Source organism: Sorex fumeus, unplaced genomic scaffold, assembly GCF_029834395.1.
Source record: "Sorex fumeus unplaced genomic scaffold, SorFum_2.1 ptg000018l, whole genome shotgun sequence".
Taxonomy (NCBI): Eukaryota; Metazoa; Chordata; class Mammalia; order Eulipotyphla; family Soricidae; genus Sorex; species Sorex fumeus.
In genome coordinates, this window is record NW_026606075.1 from 15,097,177 (window position 1) to 15,120,508 (window position 23,332).

The following is a 23,332-nucleotide window of genomic DNA, read 5'->3' on the forward strand; positions in this document are numbered from 1 at the left end:
TTCCATTGATCATCGATTTGCTCGAGCGGGCCCAGTAACGTCTCCATTGGAGACTTTGTTGTTACTGTGTCTGGCATATCAAATACGTCACAGGGAGCTTGCCAGGCTCTGGTGTGTGGGCGAGATACTCTCGGTAGCTTGCCAGGCTCTCCAGAGGGGCGGAGGAATCGAACTCGGGTCAGCCATGTTGGCTGCGTGCAAGGCAAACACCCTACTGCTGTGCTAACGCTCCAGCCCTTTAGCATCACAGAAACCACAATTCTAAGACTTACTCTACAATTTTTTCTTAAAGGTTATAAAAATTAAATTTTTAATTTTCATTCATTTTTACTCTAAAACTCAACTTCACATATAGAATTTTAATAATTTCATATATAAGAAAACATGTATAATTGTACATTCTATAGATATTAACACCACTGTCACACTATCTCAACTAAAACTTGAAAGATAAATATCTTTACAGATCTGAAAAAACTAAATTATGTCTATTTGTCTATTTCTTATTTGAATTTTCACCTTCTAGGTCAGTAGGTTTTTTTTTTTTTTTTTAAGCAATAACTGACTTATTTATCACTGATACATTTTAGGTAGAAAGTGCATGTCAGCAGGCTTTATTTTCCAGGGACTTAGAAAATTCCACTTCTAAATCCTTTATAGCAAAATTATCAGAGGTGACTGTCCTGGCTGGTAGTTTGGAGATCTCACTATTTTTTTTTTTTTAATTAGTGACAAACCAAGAGGTACAGTTGTAGAATTAAAAATTTTTGTGCTTGGGTTTCAATTTTACAATGATTAAGTACCCATCCCTCCACCAATGCCCATTTTCCACCACCACGGATCCAGTATCCCTCCCACCCCCCATCCGACCCTGCCTCTGTGGCAGGGCATTCCCTTTTGTTCTCTCTCTCCTTTTGAGTGCTGTGGTTTGCAAAAGAGGCATTGAGTGGCAATTGTGTTTGGTCTATAGTCTACTTTCAGCATGCTTCTCCCATCCTGGGAGGATCCTCCCAACACCCTTATTTGGTGCTCCCTTCTCTATCTGAGCCAAGTCAGTTCTTAACAGAGGGAAGTAGAGAGTCACCTAGACCAATAGAGGTTAATGTCAGGACCCCTTTACATTCCCAGAAATAGATATTCTAGTGCTGGAGATAGAGCTCCAAAGGCCAACAAATGCTTTGCAGTAGGAGGCCAAGGGTGATCACTGGCATAACAAAGTACCCCCAGGAGTAACCTCTGAGACTACTTGATGTGGTCCCAAAATGAACAGAATTATTATTACCCTAAAAATGTTTATGTAGAGCAATTATTTGCTGATACTTAACATATTTGAATTAAAAACATAAGTGTTTTAAAATATTTAAAAATTTCTTTAAACATAACCTTCATATGATAAGAATGTCTGGCATAACTGAAAACTACTAAACTTTCTTCTCTATCAACATTTTATCTGTTGGTACATGATTATTCATTAAAAGTAAGCAAAAGTAATCTGCCTTTACATAATAAATTAGCTATGAAAGGAATGAGAAGTTTAGAAACCTTCAGATAAGTGTTTATTGCACAAGGTTATATCAAACACTCAGTAATACTTTCTTAATGGTTAGCTGCTATGTGTACTCTCAACTAGGTATCAAAGCAATATCCACACCTATTTCAAAAAAATCTATTACCTTGAACTTTGATTCTCCTACGAGTAATTTTACTGGAACATCACATATTGTGAATTTAGAATGTACTGGCATGATTTGGTTATGTTACCATCCAGATATTGACATTATACATCATAGCATATTTTTTAATATCAGTAACTCAATAAATATTCTGGAAGAAGAGCCATTCGACATTTGGGAAACTGTCAAACTTCTGATAATACATAAAAGGTTTCCCAAATTGGCAAATAAATATCACCAATTATTTTCCTTAAATAAACAAACTCAATTATTTTTTCATAAAAATTGTCAAATACTTAGATTGGATAACTTTCTGTCGGTCATATTCAATAACCAAAATGCTCTGCAAAGAAGCAAAGTGCTCAGTACAGCTCTAAATTCACAGTCTTTTGGGGAAGACGCTGAACTTGGTAAGTACCAGACATACTTTCCTAGTATTTCTCCTTTCTCAGCAGAGAGTATCAAAAGGATGTGTAGCTGAGGGCTGAGATTTAATGGTGTTTTTCTTTTTTCCCATCCTACCAAGAACATTAAGACTGCTTTTTTTCTTTTTCCATTTAACTTCAGTGTGTGGCAGTCAAGAATACCAAATAATTTAGCTACATCCCCATGATGTGTACCACAGTTTTGTACTATCAGTGAAATTATCAAAGACAAATGATTTATCAATATTATGATGAATTCAGGCACTCTCTGTTGTAAGGATATCTAGGATTACAAAATCATGGTTAAGAGAGTTGCAATATAGATCTTAGGTTCTTAAATGTGAGTCCCAACCCATACTTTATCTCATTTGTATGTAATGGAATATCACTGAAAACTTGCTTTAAAATAAATTTATGATTTATCATCAGTAAATTTTTATTTTTTGTATATATTTTACACAGCTAGGTTTATTTAAAAAAAAAAAAAAGAAGAAGAAGCCATCCCAGGTGAAAGGGGTATTAAGTTTAAGGAACTCTGGTACTGATATCACCAATAATAGACAAATTACCCAAAATTTGTGAGTTTATAATTCCCCGTGCTCCTTATTATGTGTATTTTCTCATTTCTCCTTCCATTAGCCTTTATTTGCATACATTACTATACAAATAGAGATTACCATGAGAATATGTGAAAAGTTCTTATTTAAAGGATATTCATATAAAAGTGTAATTTCTATATTGAGATGCCAGACACTTGAATCTTTGTTTTGGTTTTTTGTTTTATGTTTTTGGATTTTGGGGACAAACAAGTTGTGCTGAAGAGTTAACTCCTATCTCTGTGCTCAGAAATCACTCCTGGATGGGCACATGCATTGACCTATACATGCATCGAGAACATATGCTTATATTTGATGCCAAGGATTAAACTGGAGTCAGCCAAATGCACAGCATGCACCTTACTCCCTCTACTATCTCTTGAACACGAATCTTAATTTTTTAAAAAAATACCATCACTTCCAGAAATTCCTAATACCTCTGAAAAATTATCACTCATTTTAGAGTGTACTGCTAGTGTTTTCTTAAAAAACAAAAACAGGGGCTGGAGCAATAGCACAGAGGGTAGGGAGTTTGCCTTGCATGCGGCCGACCCGGGTTCGATTCCCAGCATCCCATATGGTCCCCTGAGCACCACCACGATTAATTCCTGAGTGCATAACCAGGAAGAACTCCTGTGCATCGTCGGGTGTGACCCAAAAAGCAAAAAATAAATTTGTTTTTAAAAATAAACTATAATGGGGCCAGGGTAGAGTTCAAAGATCTGAAGTGCATGCTTTGCGTGTGCATTCAAAACTCAAGCTTAAATACCTGGCACCACATGACCACTGCAATGTTAAGTGTAGCACTGGAGCACTGTCAGATATGGCCCAGGTAGCATCTGGGACAAAGTATTAACCTGATAGGCCAGGCTGATAGAGAGTATTACTAGGAGTAGCCCTTAAGCTCCCTGAGCAGTCCTTGGGAGATCCCTTTCTTACTGAAGGGAGTGAGGGAGGGTAGGAGGACAGAGTGATGGATGGAGGGACAGACGCATAATCAGTAGTCTTACTGTTATTTAGTCTTAATAGGTTACTATGAGAAATTTTCTACTGAAAAGTTAGTTTATGGAAACTGAAAATCTGGTAGTTTTGTTATTTCTATCAAATTACATAGAAATGATAAAAACTAAAAACTACTATTTTATGGAGCGATAGCACACAGCGAGTAGGGCATTTTTGCCTTGCATACGGCCAACCCAGTCTACCTGAGTTCATTCCTTCCTCCGCCCCTCTTGGAGAGCCTGGCAAGCTCTCGCCCACACGGTTAAGTCTGGCAAGCTACCCGTGAGGTATTCGATATGCCAAACACAGTAACAACAAATCTCAAAATGTTACTGGGCCCGCTCGAGCAAATCGATGAATAATGGAAGGACAGTGACAGTGACTGTTATATAGTTCTGTAACAATACTTCAAATTATTCATTCACCATGTAAAAAAGTAATCACTTAGCATATCAGGGTCAGAGTGGTAGTGCAGTGGATAGGGTGTTTGCCTTGTATGTGGCTGCACATGAATTCAATCCCCAACATCACATATGGTCCTCAGAGTACCAACAGGAGCAAAGAGACAGAACTAACTTCAAAGCATTGCTAAGTGTGGCCCAACCCTCCCACCCTCCCACCCTCCAGCAAAAAAAAAAAAAAAAAGTAAGCACTGTAAGCATAGAATATAATATTCTCCTTACTCTGTAACAAAGATAGTATAATTAAAGCTAAATTGCTATTATTTTCATTTAAGTTCCTATGGTGCAAATGCAATAGGTAATTTAACACAGGCGTACAGGGACAACAGATTCAGGAAGGATAGTTGACAAGGCTGAGAAGACCCCATGCAGTAGGCCCCAGGTCAATAGCCAAGCACCACCAGAAGCAGCCTCCCAGAGCACAGATACAGGAGCAGCCACTATTATAAAAACACTATTATAAAAACAATTCTTTTTAAAAACTAACATATACCGGACACAATATTACAGACTTTTTCACCCTATCACAACACTATTTTCTCTAAACCTTCCTACTCCGAGAGCAATATATTTTCAATCATTCAAATGCCTATGAATAAAAACATTTTTAACACACCTTATTTCATCAGTGTCTGGTACTTTTGTGTAAGGTAGAATAGCTCGCACACGCCTTCTATCTTCTACAGGCTAGAAACAACACAAAGGATTTACAAGAGATAATTTAACCTTTCTCAAAGTAAAATCAAGTATATACAAAGTTAAAAATCAATAAAAATCCAGGTTATAAATTCCACAGGATCATTTATACTATTTTTTTAAAAAACCGAGTCTTGAAATGTGTCTTAATTTTATTCCAAAGGAGATCTGTTTTTCAATAATGCATAAAGTATTTACTAATATCAGTGATCCTCCAACTTTAAATAACACAGAACATTATGTTATTCTAATGATGCATAAGGACTTAAGTATCTGGAAGCAACTCTAGGAATAGCATTATGAGACAATTACTCTTCATTTACTCAGAAATACTTAAGCTATCCCCTTATAAAGGTATAAAACACAAAAATATATAAACTTACCTAGTAACAAATAAAAAATTATATAAACCACTTTTTCTTTTCTTAAAGTTGTTGGTTTGTGACACTTTAACCAGAATTAAAATTTAGTAAAATTCAAATTTTATTCATTTTTATTAAAAAAAAAACACACACACAAAGGGGCTGGAACCACAGTACAGCAGGTAAGGAACTTGCCAGGCATGTAGCCAACCCAAGTTCAATCTCCAGAATCCCGTATTGTTCCCCAAAAATCACCACGAGAGATCCCTGGGTGCAGAGGCAGGATTAAGCCCTGAAAATTGCTGGGTGTGATCCAATAGCAAACAAACAAAACCCACAAAAAAATAAGAGCTTTCATTGTTCTTTCATTATTTAAGTAAAATATAAAGTTCTAAATCATATTTTGAGTATTACTTGCCTCTGGCGGTGCAACTGGATAAAGCAATTTTTCTCCTTTAAGCAAACAGGAAACATGACTGTAATAACCTATTAGATCTGACAGTGAAGAAAAACGTCTCCCACCAATGTAGTAATCACCGCACATAGCAATGATCCTATTTGCATGGGGAAAAAAAAAAAACAGTATGACAAAAACCGTTAGGGCCAATTTTGAAAACTATGTTTCATAAAGAAATTACAAATTCATAATTTTCATACTATTTTAATAGGACATTACTAAAATACTTATATGGCTACCTCATGCAAATTACCTGGGCTCTTTTTCATAATTACATATACAATATAAAATGCCAGGCTTAAAATCTCAACAACGAAACTGATAAAAAATATTCATAAATTCATCCTCAAATGCCTCTTTTCACTTTCAGATTAAAATAGTGAAGAGTAATTTTAATAACTTTTCTCAGCTTACAAGTAGCATGGAGAACTTACACTGACCTTTTAAAACTTAAATCAACGCTATTAAAAACACTATGTGTTAAAGGAATCAATTATTTTTATTCTCCCTAAAAACGAAACTAAATACAATAACATGTTTATTTATATATACAAATTTTATTAACAATTCTTGAAAAAATACATCCTTGTTAACTGAAATCAGTGTTTTCAGAGTTCAGGATAGTGAAGATAAAAATGAATACAACTTTACTCCTAGAAACATTTCCTGCATTTTAGTTATTTGCTATATAATTTTAAAATAACATTTGTTTTATTTCCACTCTACCACTCAAGGTTTCTTTGAAATTCTTTAAAAGGAACATTATTAATGTTACTATTATTTTCACTTAAGTTCCTATGGTGCAAATGCAACAGGTAATCTAACACATGGATGAAATAAGTTGCTCTTAGACAATGTATAATAAACACAATAATAGCTACTCAAATCCAATGAATCGTTTATTAGACAATGAATTTCCAAATATTTAAATGAGTGATTCGCCTTTATTACAGCAAATATGCTAATGAATATTGACACAAGTGCTTTTAGTATATAAATTCATAACAGGAATAAAGACTTACCTAAAATGGTTGACAACATTTGTTTGGCTAAGAAATGAAAGTACAAAGGACCCTGGCCTCCGATCACTTTCTCTTATAAGGTAACTGCCAGACTTCCCTGCCTGTCTGAGGCGTTCTTCAGCTATAGTTCTATCAAGTTTTCCATGATACCACCTAAGGAGAAAAAAATTAAAATATTAGAATAAAAATAGCCATCAAAAATTATTGATAACAAGTAGTCATACATCGCTAGAAATAGTTTATATTTTACTCTGAATTAGCTGAACCTATTTTAACTGGACTGTTTTTGGTTCTTTCTATTTTCAATTATAGAGCCAAAGCCATCAGTGTTCCAGGCTGACTCCTGGATTTGTGCTCAGAGATCATTCCTGACAGATATACAGGGCATACAAAACAGGTACAAAAATGCATAAACTACTGACTGATAATCAGTCATGACAAAATTTATTTTAAAACAAAATTTTAAAATTTTTCTTATGTGCTCCCCACTGTTAGGCAACCAACTCTGTATGGGTCACGACCCAGTTTATGAGACTAGAGCTTAGAAAATAACCACTAATAGCTGCTTGAAGATTAAAATTTAATACTATTATCACTGTCACTGTCCTCCCATTGTTCATCAATTTGCTCAAGTTAGAAAATGACCACTAATAGCTGCTTGAAGATTAAAATTTAATACTATTATCACTGTCACTGTCCTCCTGTTGTTCATCAATTTGCTCGAGTGGGCCCAGTAATGTCTCCATTTTGAGACTTGCTACTGTGTTTGGCATATTGAATACGTTACGGGTAGCTTGCCAGGCTTTGCCGTGCTGGCAAGATACTCCCGGTAGCTTGCTGGGCTCTCCGAGAGGGGAGGAGGAATCGAACCCGGCTCAGCATAAACTACTGACTGATAATCAGTCATGACAAAATTTATTCTAAAACAAAATTTTAAAATTTTTCTTATGTGCTCCCCACTGTTAGGCAACCAACTCTGTATGGGTCAGAAGATTAAATTTTAATCTTCAACAGTTAACAACAAGTCTCACAATGGAGATGTTACTGGGCCCTCTTGAGCAAATTCGATGAGCAATGGGAGGACAGTGTTACACAGTGCTATTCTAAAACATTTCTTAACCTGTAGTTTAATTCTCTTAAAGTACCAAATCCAGGGGCTTGAGAGATAGTACAGTGGGTAGGTCTGTGGGTAGGTCACTTGACTTTCAAACAGACAACCCACGTTTAATTCATATGGTTACTGGATGGAATGTGATCCCTCAGCACAAATCCAAGAGTAAGGCCTGAGCTCTGCTAGTTATAGTCTCAAACCCAAAGCATTCAATTTAAAATATTTTTTTAAGAACACTAAATCTAAAGGTTAAAAGCAAACTTTATTGTATAGTCTAAAGCTGACGTTCGTTAAGTCCACAAGCATTCTATTTTAGACTGAAACACAAGCTAGTATCACAGAACCTCAAGGCAGAAGTTTATGATAGAGTAGACAATAGAAACAAACTGGCCAACATTATCTAATAAACTAAATACTACAGTACAGGGGCATGAAGAAACAGTCTTTGGCTATTGGTCTACACTTTCTAAAAATACAAGCTAAAAACTACTAGACAATAAAGTATCAACTAATTTAGAGAAAACTGGAGACTTCTGATTGATAAAGATGTCAGAGGCAAAGAAAAAAGTATAGCCAAAAACGTTTATTATAGATAAAGGAGTATGAGAACAATTAGAAGATTAAATATATATTTTGTAATTCTAATAAGAGTAAAAATAGTGTATAGCCCGACTTACTGACCACAAATAGAAATATATTCCAAATAATATGCTAAAGACTCAAAACACTCTAATATGTACCCTCCACATATGGTTTAGCTGGGTTTTGGGGACTTGAGAAGAGAATGAATATTTATATCCTTTTTATTCATTCCTCTATAAATGGGGACAACACACAGGCTGTTGCCAAGTCCTGGCTATTACAAATAACCCTACAATAAAAAAGAAACAAACTTCAAAAGCAACTTGGATTGCTCTGCCTCTTTATAGATATGAAACTACCGTCAACTTGTATACTACACTTCACATCACTGCAGCTCCACTTTCCATTCCTTCACGGATTTGTTCAGGCCTTTCCCACTGCCACCCCAACTGCCAAGTTACCTCCTAATCTCAACCCTTCCTCCAAAAGGGAAAGATTTCTCTTCCTAAGAGTCTCGTCCTAAACCATCATTTAAATCATCGTTTTACCTTTATTACTCAAAAATCTTCATATGGTTACCTATTGCCAAATAAAGCATATGCTATTCATTTTAGCATTCAAAAGTGACCGCAAAAAGTTCAAACTAGCCTTTGTAGACAAATTATACCTGCAGTACTAGACTCTGCACTTGACTACAATATCTCATGTGCTCCTTCCATCTCTGCAGGTCAAAAATTACCCTACTTCAAGTTGCAACAAAAAGTATACCTGCATAAAATCTGATTTAACACCTACATGAATAGATCACCTCCCACCTTTCAATTAAGCACTTGTCTGTTAATATCCTTCAATTTTTTTAATTTTATATTTTTATCTGCCCTTAGCTCTAAGTACCCAAATAGCAACGTTTTTTATGCTCCCAATCTTCATACAGTGCCTTGCATACAGCTGAGCCCATAATTGTGGAGGTTAAACATCAAGGAAACACTAGTTTTCTGAATTTTACAAACCATATTTGAAACCCAAAATATGAGATAAGGTAGTCAAAGATTCTTAGATACTTTATGTATTCTTATCCTTAATCTACAAATAGTGCCATTAGTCTAGACTTAAAATCCTTATGAAAACTTCATTACATTTATCCCCTTATACAAGTTTATGGGAAGATCTGATAAAGAAAATTTCTAAAGGCAATAAAATAAAATGAAGAGCATAAGAAAGTAATTGCCCTTAATGAAGATTATCTTCCTTTAAAAATAGAAGAGACAAACAAAATGGCTGAGAAAGAATGTCTTCAATATGAGATGACTATTTTATAAATAGTCTCTTAAGTAGGTAAAATTATTTTCAAATAAAAACTTGGGAGTGGGAAAAAACTGTCAGAAATGTAGCCTAATTCTTTACAGTTTATAAATAAAGTGATAAGGAAACTTAAAAATAAATGAACTCAATTATCTCAATAAAGGACATCTAACGCAGAAGTTGGTGGATCTTAAGGAATGTGTTAAAGTGCCAAGAAAGAAAAGTTGAAGTGTACTCAAAACTCATGGAGATATGAAGAGAAGGGCTGTGGAACAGTCATATAAGCACAGATAAATTTAGCATCCATTTGCAGTATCTAGGCAGTACACTCAACAGCTTTTCCTATAAACTCAACTACCACTTGGGGCACTGCAGGAGAGCTCTTCCCCCAAAGTTCCTTTCCCGTATGAAAAATCAGTGCATCCACAACTTAATCCAAAAGAGTATAGCATTCATAACAGTGAGAGATTTTGACAGGTAATGTACAAGAACTTTCCGAAACAGAAATGCTGTGCTGCAGAAAAAAAAAACACAGATACAAGTAGGACCACGTGACTGACTTCCTTACTGCAACTTTCCATGTTCTAAAATTCTTAGTCTAGGTACAGGTTTTGAAAACTCAGTAATTCAGGCAGTGAGATTTCTGACATGTGAAATGTAGTGCTGTGAAATCTGAAGGCAAAAAATTTTAAACACTGTTACTGCCCTCCCGTTGTTCATTGATTTGCTCGAGCGGGCCCAGTAATGTCTCCATTGTGAGACTTGTTGTTACTGTGTTTGGCATATTGAATGCGTCATGGGTAGCTTGCCAGGCTTTGCCGTGTGGGCGAGATACTCTCGGTAGCTTGCCGGGCTCTCCGAGAGGGGCGGAGGAATCGAACTCGGGTCGGCCATGTTGGCAAACGCCCTACCCACTGTGCTATTGCTCCAGCCCAAGAATTTAAAAAAAAAAGAGAGAGAGCCAAATACTGACATTTGTGACCATCAAATCTGGAAATCAGAATGCTATCCACTGACTTCTGAATATGAATTATCTTCTTGAAGATTATTTTCACTGAGGTACTGCAATTTCCAATACTGCTGATGGTTAATCGATATGGACACCATTCCACCACACACTCATCACCAGCGTATCTATCCCCTTCCTTTCATCAAAGTTCCGACAGTACCTCCCTTTCAACTCCCACCCCACAGCTCAGTTCTGTGGGAAAACTCTAGTTATTATAGTCTCTTTGGCCCTTTCCACAGATGTTCCTATATTCCTTGGCATTTGAAACCAAGAGGAACTTAAGATAACCACAATAGAACAGCAGATAAAGTGCTTGTCTTATAGGCAGCTGACCTGGGTTTAATCCCAGGCTTCCATCTGGTCACCTGAGTTCCTCCAGGAATAATTCTGAGTGCAAAGCCAGGAGTAAACCCTGAGGATCACTGGGTATGACCAACACTGCCCCCTCTCAAACAACAACAACAAAACCGATAACCATATCAAGCAGGCAAAGAGCTGTTGTCCAGGTATTATGATTAGTACAAACACACCTTAGAATTTGAAAAGGCAGGAGAGACAAGGAAGAAGCTAATAATTCTAAATATAGCAAATCTCTATTTGCTTTAAATTTTTACTCTTTTGGCAGCAGAGAGTTCAGTAGGGAAGACCTTTGCCTTACACAAAGCTGATCCAGGTTCAATCCCTGGCCCATCCTGAGCCTGTCAGGTTCCCTGAGATTAGAAGTGATCTCAGAGCATAGAGTCAGGAGGAAGTCTTGAGCACCACCAAGTATGGCCCCAAAATGCAAAATAAATAAATTTACTATTTAGCCGATCTTTTCAAATAAATACAGACCTAGTATCAAGGAGTTATAACAAAGAACTTAAGCATTAAAAGCTTTTAGGAAGTTGTATATAAAAAAAAGTTTATTTCAAATATATAGTGCCCTTATAGCTGTGAATACAAGCTGCCTTGATCTTTCCCTAAATTTTTTTTTGCTTGGGGCCACACCCAAGATGTTCAAGGATCACTCCTGGTATTTCTTGGGGGACCTCATGAGATACCAAAGATCAAACGGGTCTGGCACATGGAAGGCAGGCATCCAACCTGCTGTACTATGCTCTGGCCCCTTTGCCTAAATTTTACAAATATACAAAAAAAGTATAAATAAAAATCCATAGAAACTTTTAGTGAGAATACTTAATTTTAACTAATAAAAATCAGATTAGATACTTTTTATTAATGCTTAAATCTATAGTATATGTTTTAGATAAACATTGTTTTTTAAAACAACCGCAATTGGATGCCAGAGAGACAGTGCAGGTTATATGGCACTTGCCTTACATGCAGCTGGCCCTTGTTCAATCGGATGAGCCCAAGCATCACCAGGAGTGGCCCAAAATTCAGAATGAAAACAAAAGTATTTTAATTTTTAATACTATGATAAAAAAATAGAACATATTCTCAAGTTACTACTTCCTGTTTAAAAACCCAAATATATAATAGTCGTTTTCAACCCTATTTATCAACCACCCTAATATGAGATAACAAGCTACTCAGGGTGATCTCAGAAAACAAGACCGCATACTTCTTCTAAAACACAAGCACTGTTGCACTGTCCTCCCTTTGTTCATAGATTTGCTCAAGTGGCACCAGTAACATCTCCATTGTGAAACTTCTTGCTACTTTTTTTGGCAAAGATGTCACGGGGAGCTTGCCAGGCTTTGCTGTGCGGGTGGGATACTCTCGGTAGCTGCCAGGCTCTCCGAGAGCGATGGAGGAATCGAACCCAGGTCGGCCATGCGCAAGGCAAATGCCCTACCTGCTGTGCTATCGCTCCAGCCCTAAAACACAAGAGTTGTAATAAAACTTCATTTTAAGAAGATATTTGGTAATAAAATTAACATTCTGAATTTAAAAAAAAAGTAACGTGGTATTCATGCCCAATTCAATCAGCTTAATCAATGGCTGAATAAATAGCAATACTCTTCTCCTCTAAAAAAATAGGGATTTGGAATGCTTATTTTTAATAGCTAGATCACAAATACCCTATTCTTGAAAAGACAAAATTCAACATCTTGATTACAAATGTCCAAAACGAAACAGAAATACCACTTATATGATCTAGGTCACATTTCTTTTATACTTAAATGATGCCACAATAAAGAATGTCTACCAATATGAATTAGTTCTAACTCCAATTACCCGTAATACCAAGCCTACAAGGCCAACAAGTGCTTGCTCTTTTTTCAATCTGGACATCTTGACAGATAACTCAAAACAGCAACAAAAAATGAACAAAGAGAAAAGTAAGAAAAAAAATTCTTCCCACTTCCCTTCTTTTCTCTCCAGCCTTAACTTTGCCATGTTCAAACCAGTCACCCAAACTATATGATAAAACAATATATTAATCTTTTTAAGAACAAAAAAAAATTACAGATCATTCAAATTACTGGAATCCCCTACTCCATACTGCTTTCCCTCAATCCAAAGAAAAGAATAAGCAATTCCAAATTCTGTGTACTTTTATTCTAAACTTTTCCTTTTCCAGAGTCAATATCCTTTCTGACCATGACTTATAAAAATCTCTGCAAACAGTTTGACTGCTTTTCTGTTCCCTAAAACTACCAAAAACAAAACTGCACCCGAATCACATCTCAATAAATTAAATCCACTAATCATATAATAAATTTCAAGTTATTGATATGGCATTATGCAAGCACTTTTAAGACTCCATCTCTTTGATCATGTTGTTTATTTGATCTGAAATACCTTTATTGCTAGTTCATTGCCTAAGGAAATGTAATTTTTAATGCTTTAACTAGCCTAAGTGTCATCTCCTTGATACTGTCATGATTAATCTTCTACCATCCTCCCTCCCAACCAATTTCTTCTAATTTTTTATATTACCTGTATTATAATCATTTCTACATCGTTTCTCCATTAAACTGAAAACTACATTAGAATGCTGAACACATTTAAGTCATCTTCACAATTCTCGAACAAATGTCACAATACTTGGAAGATAGTTGGCACTGTCAAATGAAAATAAAATAAATTTGTCAAGTACCCTGCCTATATTGAATTCTAAATGTATAATCCCTTACTGGAATCCACATTAGCCTAAATGAAAAATGTTCTGCACTGTCCCCTTCAAACTATTTTCTCATTCTGCATTATCCTCCTACCCCTTACTCTAAACATCTTCATCACCCATCCCTCCAAGTCTACTCTAGTTCAAGGCAGAACCAAAATACTACCTCTGCAGAGAAATCTTCTAAAGACTACTTTTGCCCAGAGATAGTATAAATCAAAAGTCATCTAGTAAATAATGGCTTATGATCGCACTGATTTTCTTGGCAAAAAAGTATTAGTCCCCTCACCTAAACTCCCTAACCTCAATTTTCGTTAGTTGATAACATGTTGTCTTAAGATGTCTTAGACGGTTTGATACTTGATGGTTTTCTGTTTTCCTTAACATTAACAATCTCATCTATTGTTTAGTTAATGTCTTATAGATCATATAGTAATACCTCAAGATATAAACTTCAAGCCAGTCACTCTTCATCTAACTGATCTTCACAATCAGCAAGTTCCTTGACATTACTTTCCACTGTCAAAAGAAAAAGCCACCACTGTCTTTTTCTTAGTCAAAGTATCACAGAGCTAGAGACAGCTGAGGTGGCAGATCATATGCTTTGCAGGAGTAAACCAAATTCAATCTCCAATTATAGCATGTCCCACCCCACAGCCACACAGAAGAGCTGGTAACAAATGAGCATTGCTGCACTGCAGGGGTGGCCCTCTCATACACTAGCATGGCTAGGTCCAATCTGCACTACATGGCAGATTTCAACACCAAACAGTTTGCTGTGCTTTTTAAGCATGTATGCCTCCAACTACTTAACTCTAAAACCTTTTTTAAAAGTTATTTAACCAGCAGTGTATTTTATTTCAAAACCATGCACTTCATCAATTCCGGAATAGGTCCCTATCCCACATAAAAATGTAATATATAAATGAGAAATATCACAAAAAAACAGTGAACAAGGACAAGGAGTTCAGTCAACAATAAGATGCCTAAAAAGCAATCAAATCCAGATCCACACACACAAAAAAAAGCTGAAACTGTTGTGAAATTTTTTATATATCGATCTTTAAAATATAATGTTTAGAAGCTGAAAATTAAAAATATACAAGAAATATCTGACAACACAAATACTGAGTATGTCAGTGAGGAGCCAGAGAGACAGTACAGTGGGTTTGCCTTGTACATGGCTGACTAGGGTTTGATCCACAGCACACCATAAGGTCCTCTTGAGCACTACACCAGGAGTGGTCACTTAGCACAGAGCTTGGAATAAGTACAACCAGGTATGTCCCCAAAACCAAAGAACAAGAAAAAAAAAGTGAAATATGAACTAAATAAATGCACACAGGTGCTCATCACTGTAGTCATGTACCAAAAGTTTAAAAAAAAAAAAAGTCAAATTCAATTCTGGTCAAATGACCAGAAATCTGAGCAAATAAATTAAGCAAATCTAGTAGAAAAATTACACAGGTGAAAAAAAAAGAAATAGTTAACATATTAAAGTACACAAATTCAAAATTTTTAAGATACTTGAAAGAAATGTACCATTAAATCTTTGTACAAAAATTTCAAGAAGTTTCATTCTGATCACGATATTTAATATCGCACCTGCCCTTTCTATCACTACCAGTGTCCCTATTCTGTTCAATTTATCTTTTTCTAATCACATCATTACCTCTAGTATTTTTACAATCATTTATGTTCCTTCTCCTCCCAGAAAAATACAACTTCAGAGAAGTAGGTATCTTCATTATTCATTTATCCTAAGCATATAGAACAGATCCAGATACTGTAAAGTATCTATAAAATATCTATGGCTATTTTATAGTATTTATAAAATAAAGTATCCATAGAATAGATATAGAATATGTATAGAAAGGTATTTAAAGATAGAAATATCTATTCTATAGAATCACTGTCCTCCCGTTGTTCATCGATTTTCTCGAGCAGGCCCAGTAACGTCTCCAGTGTGAGACTTTGCTGTTACTGTGTTTGGCATTTCGAATACATCACGGGTGGCTTGCCAGGCTTTGCCGTGCAGGCAAGATATTCTCGGTAGCTTGCCGGGCTCTCCGAGAGGGGCAGAGAAATCGAACCCGGCTTGGCTGGGCTGGCTGCTCGCAAGGCAAACGCCCTACCACTGTGCTATATAGAGTACCAATAGAAAGTATCTATAAAATAAAGCAGTAAATTACGATTTAGAAAGTACAACTGGAAAGCCAAAATTAGTTTCAGTAAGGGTTTTATTTTAAGCCAGTAAAATTCTTTATGTAGCTTTTTGTGCATACCACACTTATAACTGTGTGCAGATAGATACAGCCTTTGAAAAACAGTATTAACACACCAATCATCTACATTACACATTTGTATATTTATATATGACAACATGTAAATAATAGCAATAGTTATTACTAAAAAAAAAAAGATTAGAATGCGACAGTGGAAACTTTCCCTGTACTACTGTGCCTTATTTATAGGTTTGGGAGCCAAATCCACAGTGCTTCAGGGGCTGCAGCCCTGCGCAAGCAATGCATGAGTGGTTTAATTAAAAAAAAAAATGTTCTCCAGCCTGGTTTTACTTTTTTTAAAAAGAGATATTCATGGGGGCTGGAGCAATAGCACGGCGGGTAGGGCATTTCCCTTGCATGCAGCCAACATGGCCGACACAGGTTCGATTCCCAGCATCCCATATGGTCCCCTGAGCACCGCCAGGAGCAGTTCCTGAGTGCATGAGTCAGGAGTAACCCCTGAGCATCACCGGGTGTGACCCAAAAAGCAAAAAAAAAAAAAAAAAATTACACTCAAAAAATATTGTGACATAGAGCTAATGTTATAGTCTATAGTATTAAGTGATTATTGTATTTTTAAAAGAATGACAACAATAAGTATCTAATTCAACATATTAATGAGAAACTAAAAAACTAATCTGAAAAGTGCAAAAGGTAAGGTAAAACATTACAATATCAAAGATGTAACATAAAACTTGAAAAAGAACCAAAAATGGTTCGGAAACTATAACTGATATTTGCATGAGATTGATCAAAACAATAAAGGTCACAGTCTATTTCAGTAATGAAGAAGGGTAACTTATAGGTTTGTACACTTACAAAAAAGTATTTTGTCATTTATCACCCAATTGCAAAGATAAGTAAACCTAAGTAAAAGAGATGAGATACAACAGACTCAGAAGTGAGCCACCATTAATTTCTGATATGATAATCCTGAAAAGACCTTAGTTCATGTTGTTACGTATGCGCATACATAGACATATATATGGGTACGTACATATATGTCGTGTTGTATGGCTTGGGGGCCACACCCGGTGGTGCTGAGAGGCTACTCCTGGATCTGTGTTCAAGAGTGACTGCTGGGAGTGTTCAGGGGACCATGTGGTACGGGGGATCAAGCCAACAGTGGCTGCACAGCAAGGCAAGTTACCCTTACCCCTATACTATGCCTTCCGCTTTTCAGCCTTGTATATCCTTTCTTTAAAAAAAAAAATCTTCACCCCTTCCATGTTGCACACACAAAAATCAATTTCACAATGTAAATCTAAAAGTGACAGATAAAGCAATATACCTTCAGGGGTGAGGGTGAAGACAGGATAATATAATGTCCTGAGAGTAGGCAAAGATTTCTTAAACATGATCAAATAAAAGCATCAAGAGGAAAACTGATATATTAAATTTTAGAAGCTCAGCTGTAGGGCGTTTGCCTTGCGCGCAACCAGCCTGGCCGAGCCGGGTTCAATTCCTTTGCCCCTCTCGGTGAGCCCGGCAAGTTACCAAGAGTATCTCGCCCACGCAGCAAAGGCTGGCATGCTACCCGTGACATATTCAATATGCCAAACATAGCAACAAGTCTCAAAATGGAGACGTTACTGGGCCCGCTCAAGCAAATCGATGAACAACGGGAGGACAGTGTGTTTGATTCATAGGAAAACAGGTTTGACAAAGTGAAAAGACAAGATGGAAAAACATAACAAAAAACCTGAATGTAAAATTAGATAAATATCCAAATACAGATGTAGCCAGGATAAAGAATATCTAGATGGGGGTATGGTGGTGCCAGCAGGTCAATCTGTACCTGTGAGGCAAGTGCATCAGCAGCCTGATGGCGCCTTCAGACTTCCAGATACCCCAAAATTGCTGCTGTGCCTTTGGCCAGGCCCCAACAACTTGGGGCAAAGTTTACCAAGAAAGTAAACGGCCAAAAGTTAGGTATGTGGGAGATACACCCACAAACCACCTCCAGCTCCGCTATATAATTGGAGGCATGGCCTCTCTGGTTCCTGATTGAACTGCTTAACAGCCATGATCCCAGAGACTCAGAAACAAATCTCGAAACCTAGTGGCTTTTGGCAGAAATGCGTCTGAACCACGCAGTAGGTTACTGTGGCCAGGCCACCCCAGGGGGGAAAGGGTGTTGTCCCTCTGGCTGCTCCCCCTTGGCAGCTCGGTGGCCATCATCCTCCAGAGGCCACTGGACAGTCAGGTGTGGCTGTCAGTGACAAGACATTTGGGGGCCTCACGGGATGGGAGCTGGGCCTGTCCTCCCCACCCCAACGAGACCCCAAGTCATCGCCCACGAACAGGCCTCTCTGGCCCCTGATCAAGCTGCTCAACGGCCATGATCCCAGAGACTCAGGAGCAAATCTCGAAACCCAGTGGCTTTTGACAGAAATCCCTCCAGATTTAAGTGTTGAAATTTTGAAATTTCAAAATCACATGGCCCTACTGCAGCCACGCGACATCATGTTATTCACAACCAGCAATAGAACACAAATTGTCTACTGTTGCCTTTTCAGCCGATCTGAGTGTTGGGATAAAATCTCAAATAATAATGGTGGGTCTGGTGTTGAAATATTGAATAGATCAAAGTAGAGAGAGAGTAATGTGGAAATCATCTGCCCCACAGGTAGGGGGAGGGTTTGGGATGGGGTATACTGGGGTTTTTGGTGGTGGAGAATGGGCACTGGTGAAGGTATGGGTGTTTCACTGTATGACCGAGACTTAGACCCAAAAGCTTTGTAACTGCTCTCACGGTGATTCAATAAATAAAATTATAAAAAATGAAAAAAGGTAAGGTGGAGTTCATGCACAATTCAATCATCTAATCATCTAATCAGTGGCTGAATAAATAGCAGTACTCCTACATAAAAGGGGCTGGAGCGATAGCACAGCGGGTAGGGCGTCCACCTTACAAGCAGCCAACATGGCCGACCCGAGTTCGATTCCTCTGCCCCTCTCGGAGAGCCCGGCAAGCTACCGAGAGTATTCGATATGCCAGACACAGTAACAACAAAGTCTCCAATGGAGACGTTACTGGGCCCGCTCGAGCAAATCGACGATCAACGGGAGGGCCTTTACCTTTACCTTACCTACATAAAAAAAGAAAAAAAAGAATATCTAGAAATCACAATGAAAAAAAGGAAGACAAAACAACAGAACGGGCCCAAGACTCAAACGGATAATTTATAGAAAATGTTATCCAAATTAATCAACATGAAAAGATACAATTATTATTTACCACATCATGAAAATGCAAATTAAAACCATCACACTGGGGGGCTGGAAAAACAATACAGCAGGAAGGGCACTTGCCTTGCACGCAGATGACACGGATTTGATCTGTGGCATCCCATATACATACCCCAAGCACCACCAGTAGTAATTCCTACGTGCAAAGCCCGGAGCATTGCAGAGTGTGACCCAAAAGAAAAAAAAAGAGAAAAAAAACCACAAAGACTGCTTTATCACCCACTAAAATAGTTACAATGAGAAGGATAAACAAAACCAATATTGGCAAAATATATGATTGACACAAAGGCATAGTTTGATCAAAAATAATTACTAGAAATTTCCACGTAGTACTATTTATAATAAACTAAATACGAGCTATAAAATACATGACACAATAAACACACCCACACCACAGCTTCTTCCTGCCCTTCTGCGCACTGCTCCAACATCCCCAATGAGGTCTCCTCTAGCTGACATCACTGGGCCTAACCTGAAAGGGAGGCAGAACCCCTTCCTTCCAGTATTCATGGGATCTAACTACAAAGATCACCCCCAACACAGCAAGAACACTAGAAAAATAATGGGGAAAACACAAATTTGTGAAGCTTGATGAGTGAAAACATTATTGCTGAAGGCATAAACACACGTAAATCCTCAGACAAGATCTGTGGTGAAACTATGATGAGACCATTACAGGCCCCACCATCCAAGAGGTCCAAAAGGTGCCCCAAAAAATTAAGGGGCCAGAGCAATAGTACAGTGGGTGGGAATTTGCCTGGGTTCAATCCCCGGCATCCCATATGGTCCCTGAGCACTGACAGGAGTAATTCCCTAGTGCAGAGCCAGAGTAACCAGAGCATTGCCTGGTGTGACTAAAAAGGAGAGGGAGGGAGAGGGAGGGAGGGGGGAGAGGGTAGGGTTACAATAAGGACACTGAGCAATAAAATTAAGTATTGTTACGTGTAACAACATGAATAAATCTCAAACATTAGAAAGTTTACAAAGTCACAAAAGAACATGCACTATGATTATTTAAAATTGGAAAACTAAAATACATTATAAGGAGTAAGAAATTAGGACTGTGTTCATCTTTAAAAGAGGTGACATAAGCATCAGACTGCAAATAAGCACAAAAGAACTCAGGCAACTGGCAATAGTCTGTTCCTTAAAAGATACATCACACACTGGAGTAATAGAACTAAGCAGGTAGAGCCTCTCTCTGCCTTGCAGGCAGCCAACCCTGGTTCATCCCCAGCATTCCATATGGTTTTCCGAGCCTTCTAGTAGTCAGCTTTGAGTACTGCCAGGTGTCCCATTTTTATCTCCCCAAAAAAGATGTATCACATAAATATTGTAATACTAAAATTGTATTAAAATAAAAATTCAGTGACAAACATGGAATGTGTATTACACATATTAATTATATCTACATATTAACATATTAAAATTGAAAATAGGGGTTGGAGCAATAGCACAGCAGGCAGGGCGTTTGCCTTGCACGTGGCCAACCCAGGTTTGATTCCCAGCATCCCATATGGTCCCCTGAGCACCGCCAGGGGTAATTCCTGAGTGCAGAGCCAGGAGTAACCCCTGTGCATCGCCAGGTGTGACCCTAAAAGCAAAAAAATAAAAATTGAAAATAAAACTTAAGATATATACTCTGTATATTTCAATAAAAGCAAGCATATTTGTTTGTTTTGGGGCCACAGTTGACAGTACTCAAGATTTACTCCCGGCTCTGTTCTCAGGGATCACTCCTGACATACTAGGGAGACCATATAGAGTGCCAGGGATGCCAGGGATTGAACCCAGGTCAGCCATGTGCAGGACAAGTGCCCTACCAACCGTACTATTTCTTCAGTTCCAATAAATGCACATTTAAGAAAAATAATTTGAGATATAGAAAGGATGCATTTCTGTATACAAGCTATTAGTTATATCCACAAGATATAAGCTAAATATTATAATATCAATTGTTGTATTCATCTCTCATCTATTTCATCAGGACTTCTTAAACTTCTCCATTTGCAATCCTTTTTCCTGAAAATTTTCTAAAAGTCCATGGCTATATTGAGATAAGTAAAATAGGCACACAACTCAAACAGTTAAGAATAATCATTTAAAAACGTAACAAATGTTAAGATAAGACTGTGCTTGTCTGCAATGTTACAGTATGTTCTGTCCAACTACCTAAAACGAAACAGTCAAAACTTACTAAAACTAAGGTGATAACAGACACAGAACCTGACCTCCAGGTTGTCTCAACTGTTCCTTCTTCCTGTAACTAACAACTCATGAGCACCGAAGTCAGAGATTTGATGGCAAATCATGCTTCTGCCTTTTGGCAAGTGTCCTGTTATAACTCTCAGGATTCTATCATTGCTTGTCACCTTATCTACTCTTAAATACATACCTTTCAATCACATTCATCATTTTAAATATTTTTCAAAAACAAAAAGCTGAATTCTTTAGTCTTTCTTTACATAAAATGTTATTCCATACCCAGTTATAATATTCTAAAACTCATACTTTGACTGTCTTTCAAACAATAAGCAAATGTGATCTCAAAACTGCATATAATTTTGTCAGAAGTTTTTATCAGATTTTCATTTTAATTGTCATTAGTAAACTTCTCCACCAAAAAAGATTTTCCTCGTATTCCTGTAAATCTTAATAACATACTAAAATATGTTCATTTTTATTTGCCATCTTGTCCCAGATAGTAACTGTAGTGTACCCAAAATAAAATAAAATTCCATGAAAAAATATGCTCTGAATCCGGCATAGTCTTTTATTTTTAAGTGCTTGATTCATTTACTGGTTCCCTATGTACAAGTTTCTGGGATTTGTGACAATTTACATCAAAATCATCTGTCCCCAAGTTACACATCAAATAATCACCTTCTATAATAAACATAACATAGAAGAGTTTTGCTAAAACTTTTAATAATTGTAAAACATCACATTAGAAGTTGAATTATCATATTTCACAAAAGAAAAAGGGAAAGCTGAATCATGAGGAAATTACATTTTCCCAAATGATTTATTGAAAGAGTTAAAGAAATAAAATAAAGCTAAAGTTTGCCACAGCTTAAACTATATATTCTTCATCTGCTTCACCTGTAAGCACCAGCTGGACAGAAACTTAGATACATACTATTACTGGGTTATTCGAAACATTCTCAGTAAAGAATGTCCACTAAGCATGTAATTAGATTTAGGAAACGCAGAGCTTAAAAAATTGTTCAGCACATCAAAGACTCAGCATCTCTTTACTATGTGCTTTCAAAATTTCTAAGAACACAGACCAAATTATCAGAAAAGTCACAGAATACCAACTCCTACACTGAAGAATGCAGTGTACTATTTAGAAAATGTTGTGAGATACTTAACAATGGACACTTGTTGATGGGATAGTTTTAATCCAAAATGGATTTCTTGTGATAAAAATATCTGAATTTTTTAATGTTTGGTTATATAAAATAAGTATTAAAAATAGCTTACTTTTGAATATAATTAAGTAAAAACAAGAAACTGTTTAAAAATATCTAAGTACTAGCTATTAGAAATAAAAATAGTCAAATTAGTGCTTTACTATTTTATAAAAGCTACTCCTCTTACTCAGCTTCCCTAGCTACCATTTTCTTGAAAAATTTAGACTCCAAATTCCTACAAACCAAACTTCTTTTTTAATTGGTTTTTGGGCCACATCCAACAGTGCTCAGAGCTTACTCCTACTTCTGTGGTCAGGAATTACTCCTTCGTGGAGCTCAGGGAGCCAAACGGGATTCCAGGAATAGAACCCAGTTGACCAGGCCTGCAAGATAAAGACCGTACTAACTGCTGTACTCCAGTCCTCTAATACTCTACGTAAATCTTATTTACTTTTGTGGCAAAAAGTACCCCCAAGGGTATTACAGAATAAGTGAAAGTATTTTCTTCAGTGATATACACAAATATATACAAAACAATAAAACAGTGCAGCTAACTACACGTCCTAAGTATAACATAAAGATAAAATGTATGCTGACTGCATTAGAAA

General features: G+C 36.9%; 1 protein-coding gene across 1 annotated transcript in view; it reads right to left on the minus strand.

Annotated features, from left to right (window-relative positions):
- The window catches only part of RASA1 (RAS p21 protein activator 1), a 107,505-nt gene that overhangs the window by 54,874 nt on the left and 29,299 nt on the right, over positions 1 to 23,332 (minus strand). Inside the window, exons 2-4 of the mRNA XM_056112443.1 lie at positions 6,695 to 6,847; positions 5,634 to 5,769; positions 4,774 to 4,844 (exon numbers count right to left, since the gene is read on the minus strand). Of these exons, the coding sequence (XP_055968418.1) occupies positions 4,774 to 4,844; positions 5,634 to 5,769; positions 6,695 to 6,847 (360 nt within the window). The remainder of the gene's footprint in view (positions 1 to 4,773; positions 4,845 to 5,633; positions 5,770 to 6,694; positions 6,848 to 23,332) is intronic.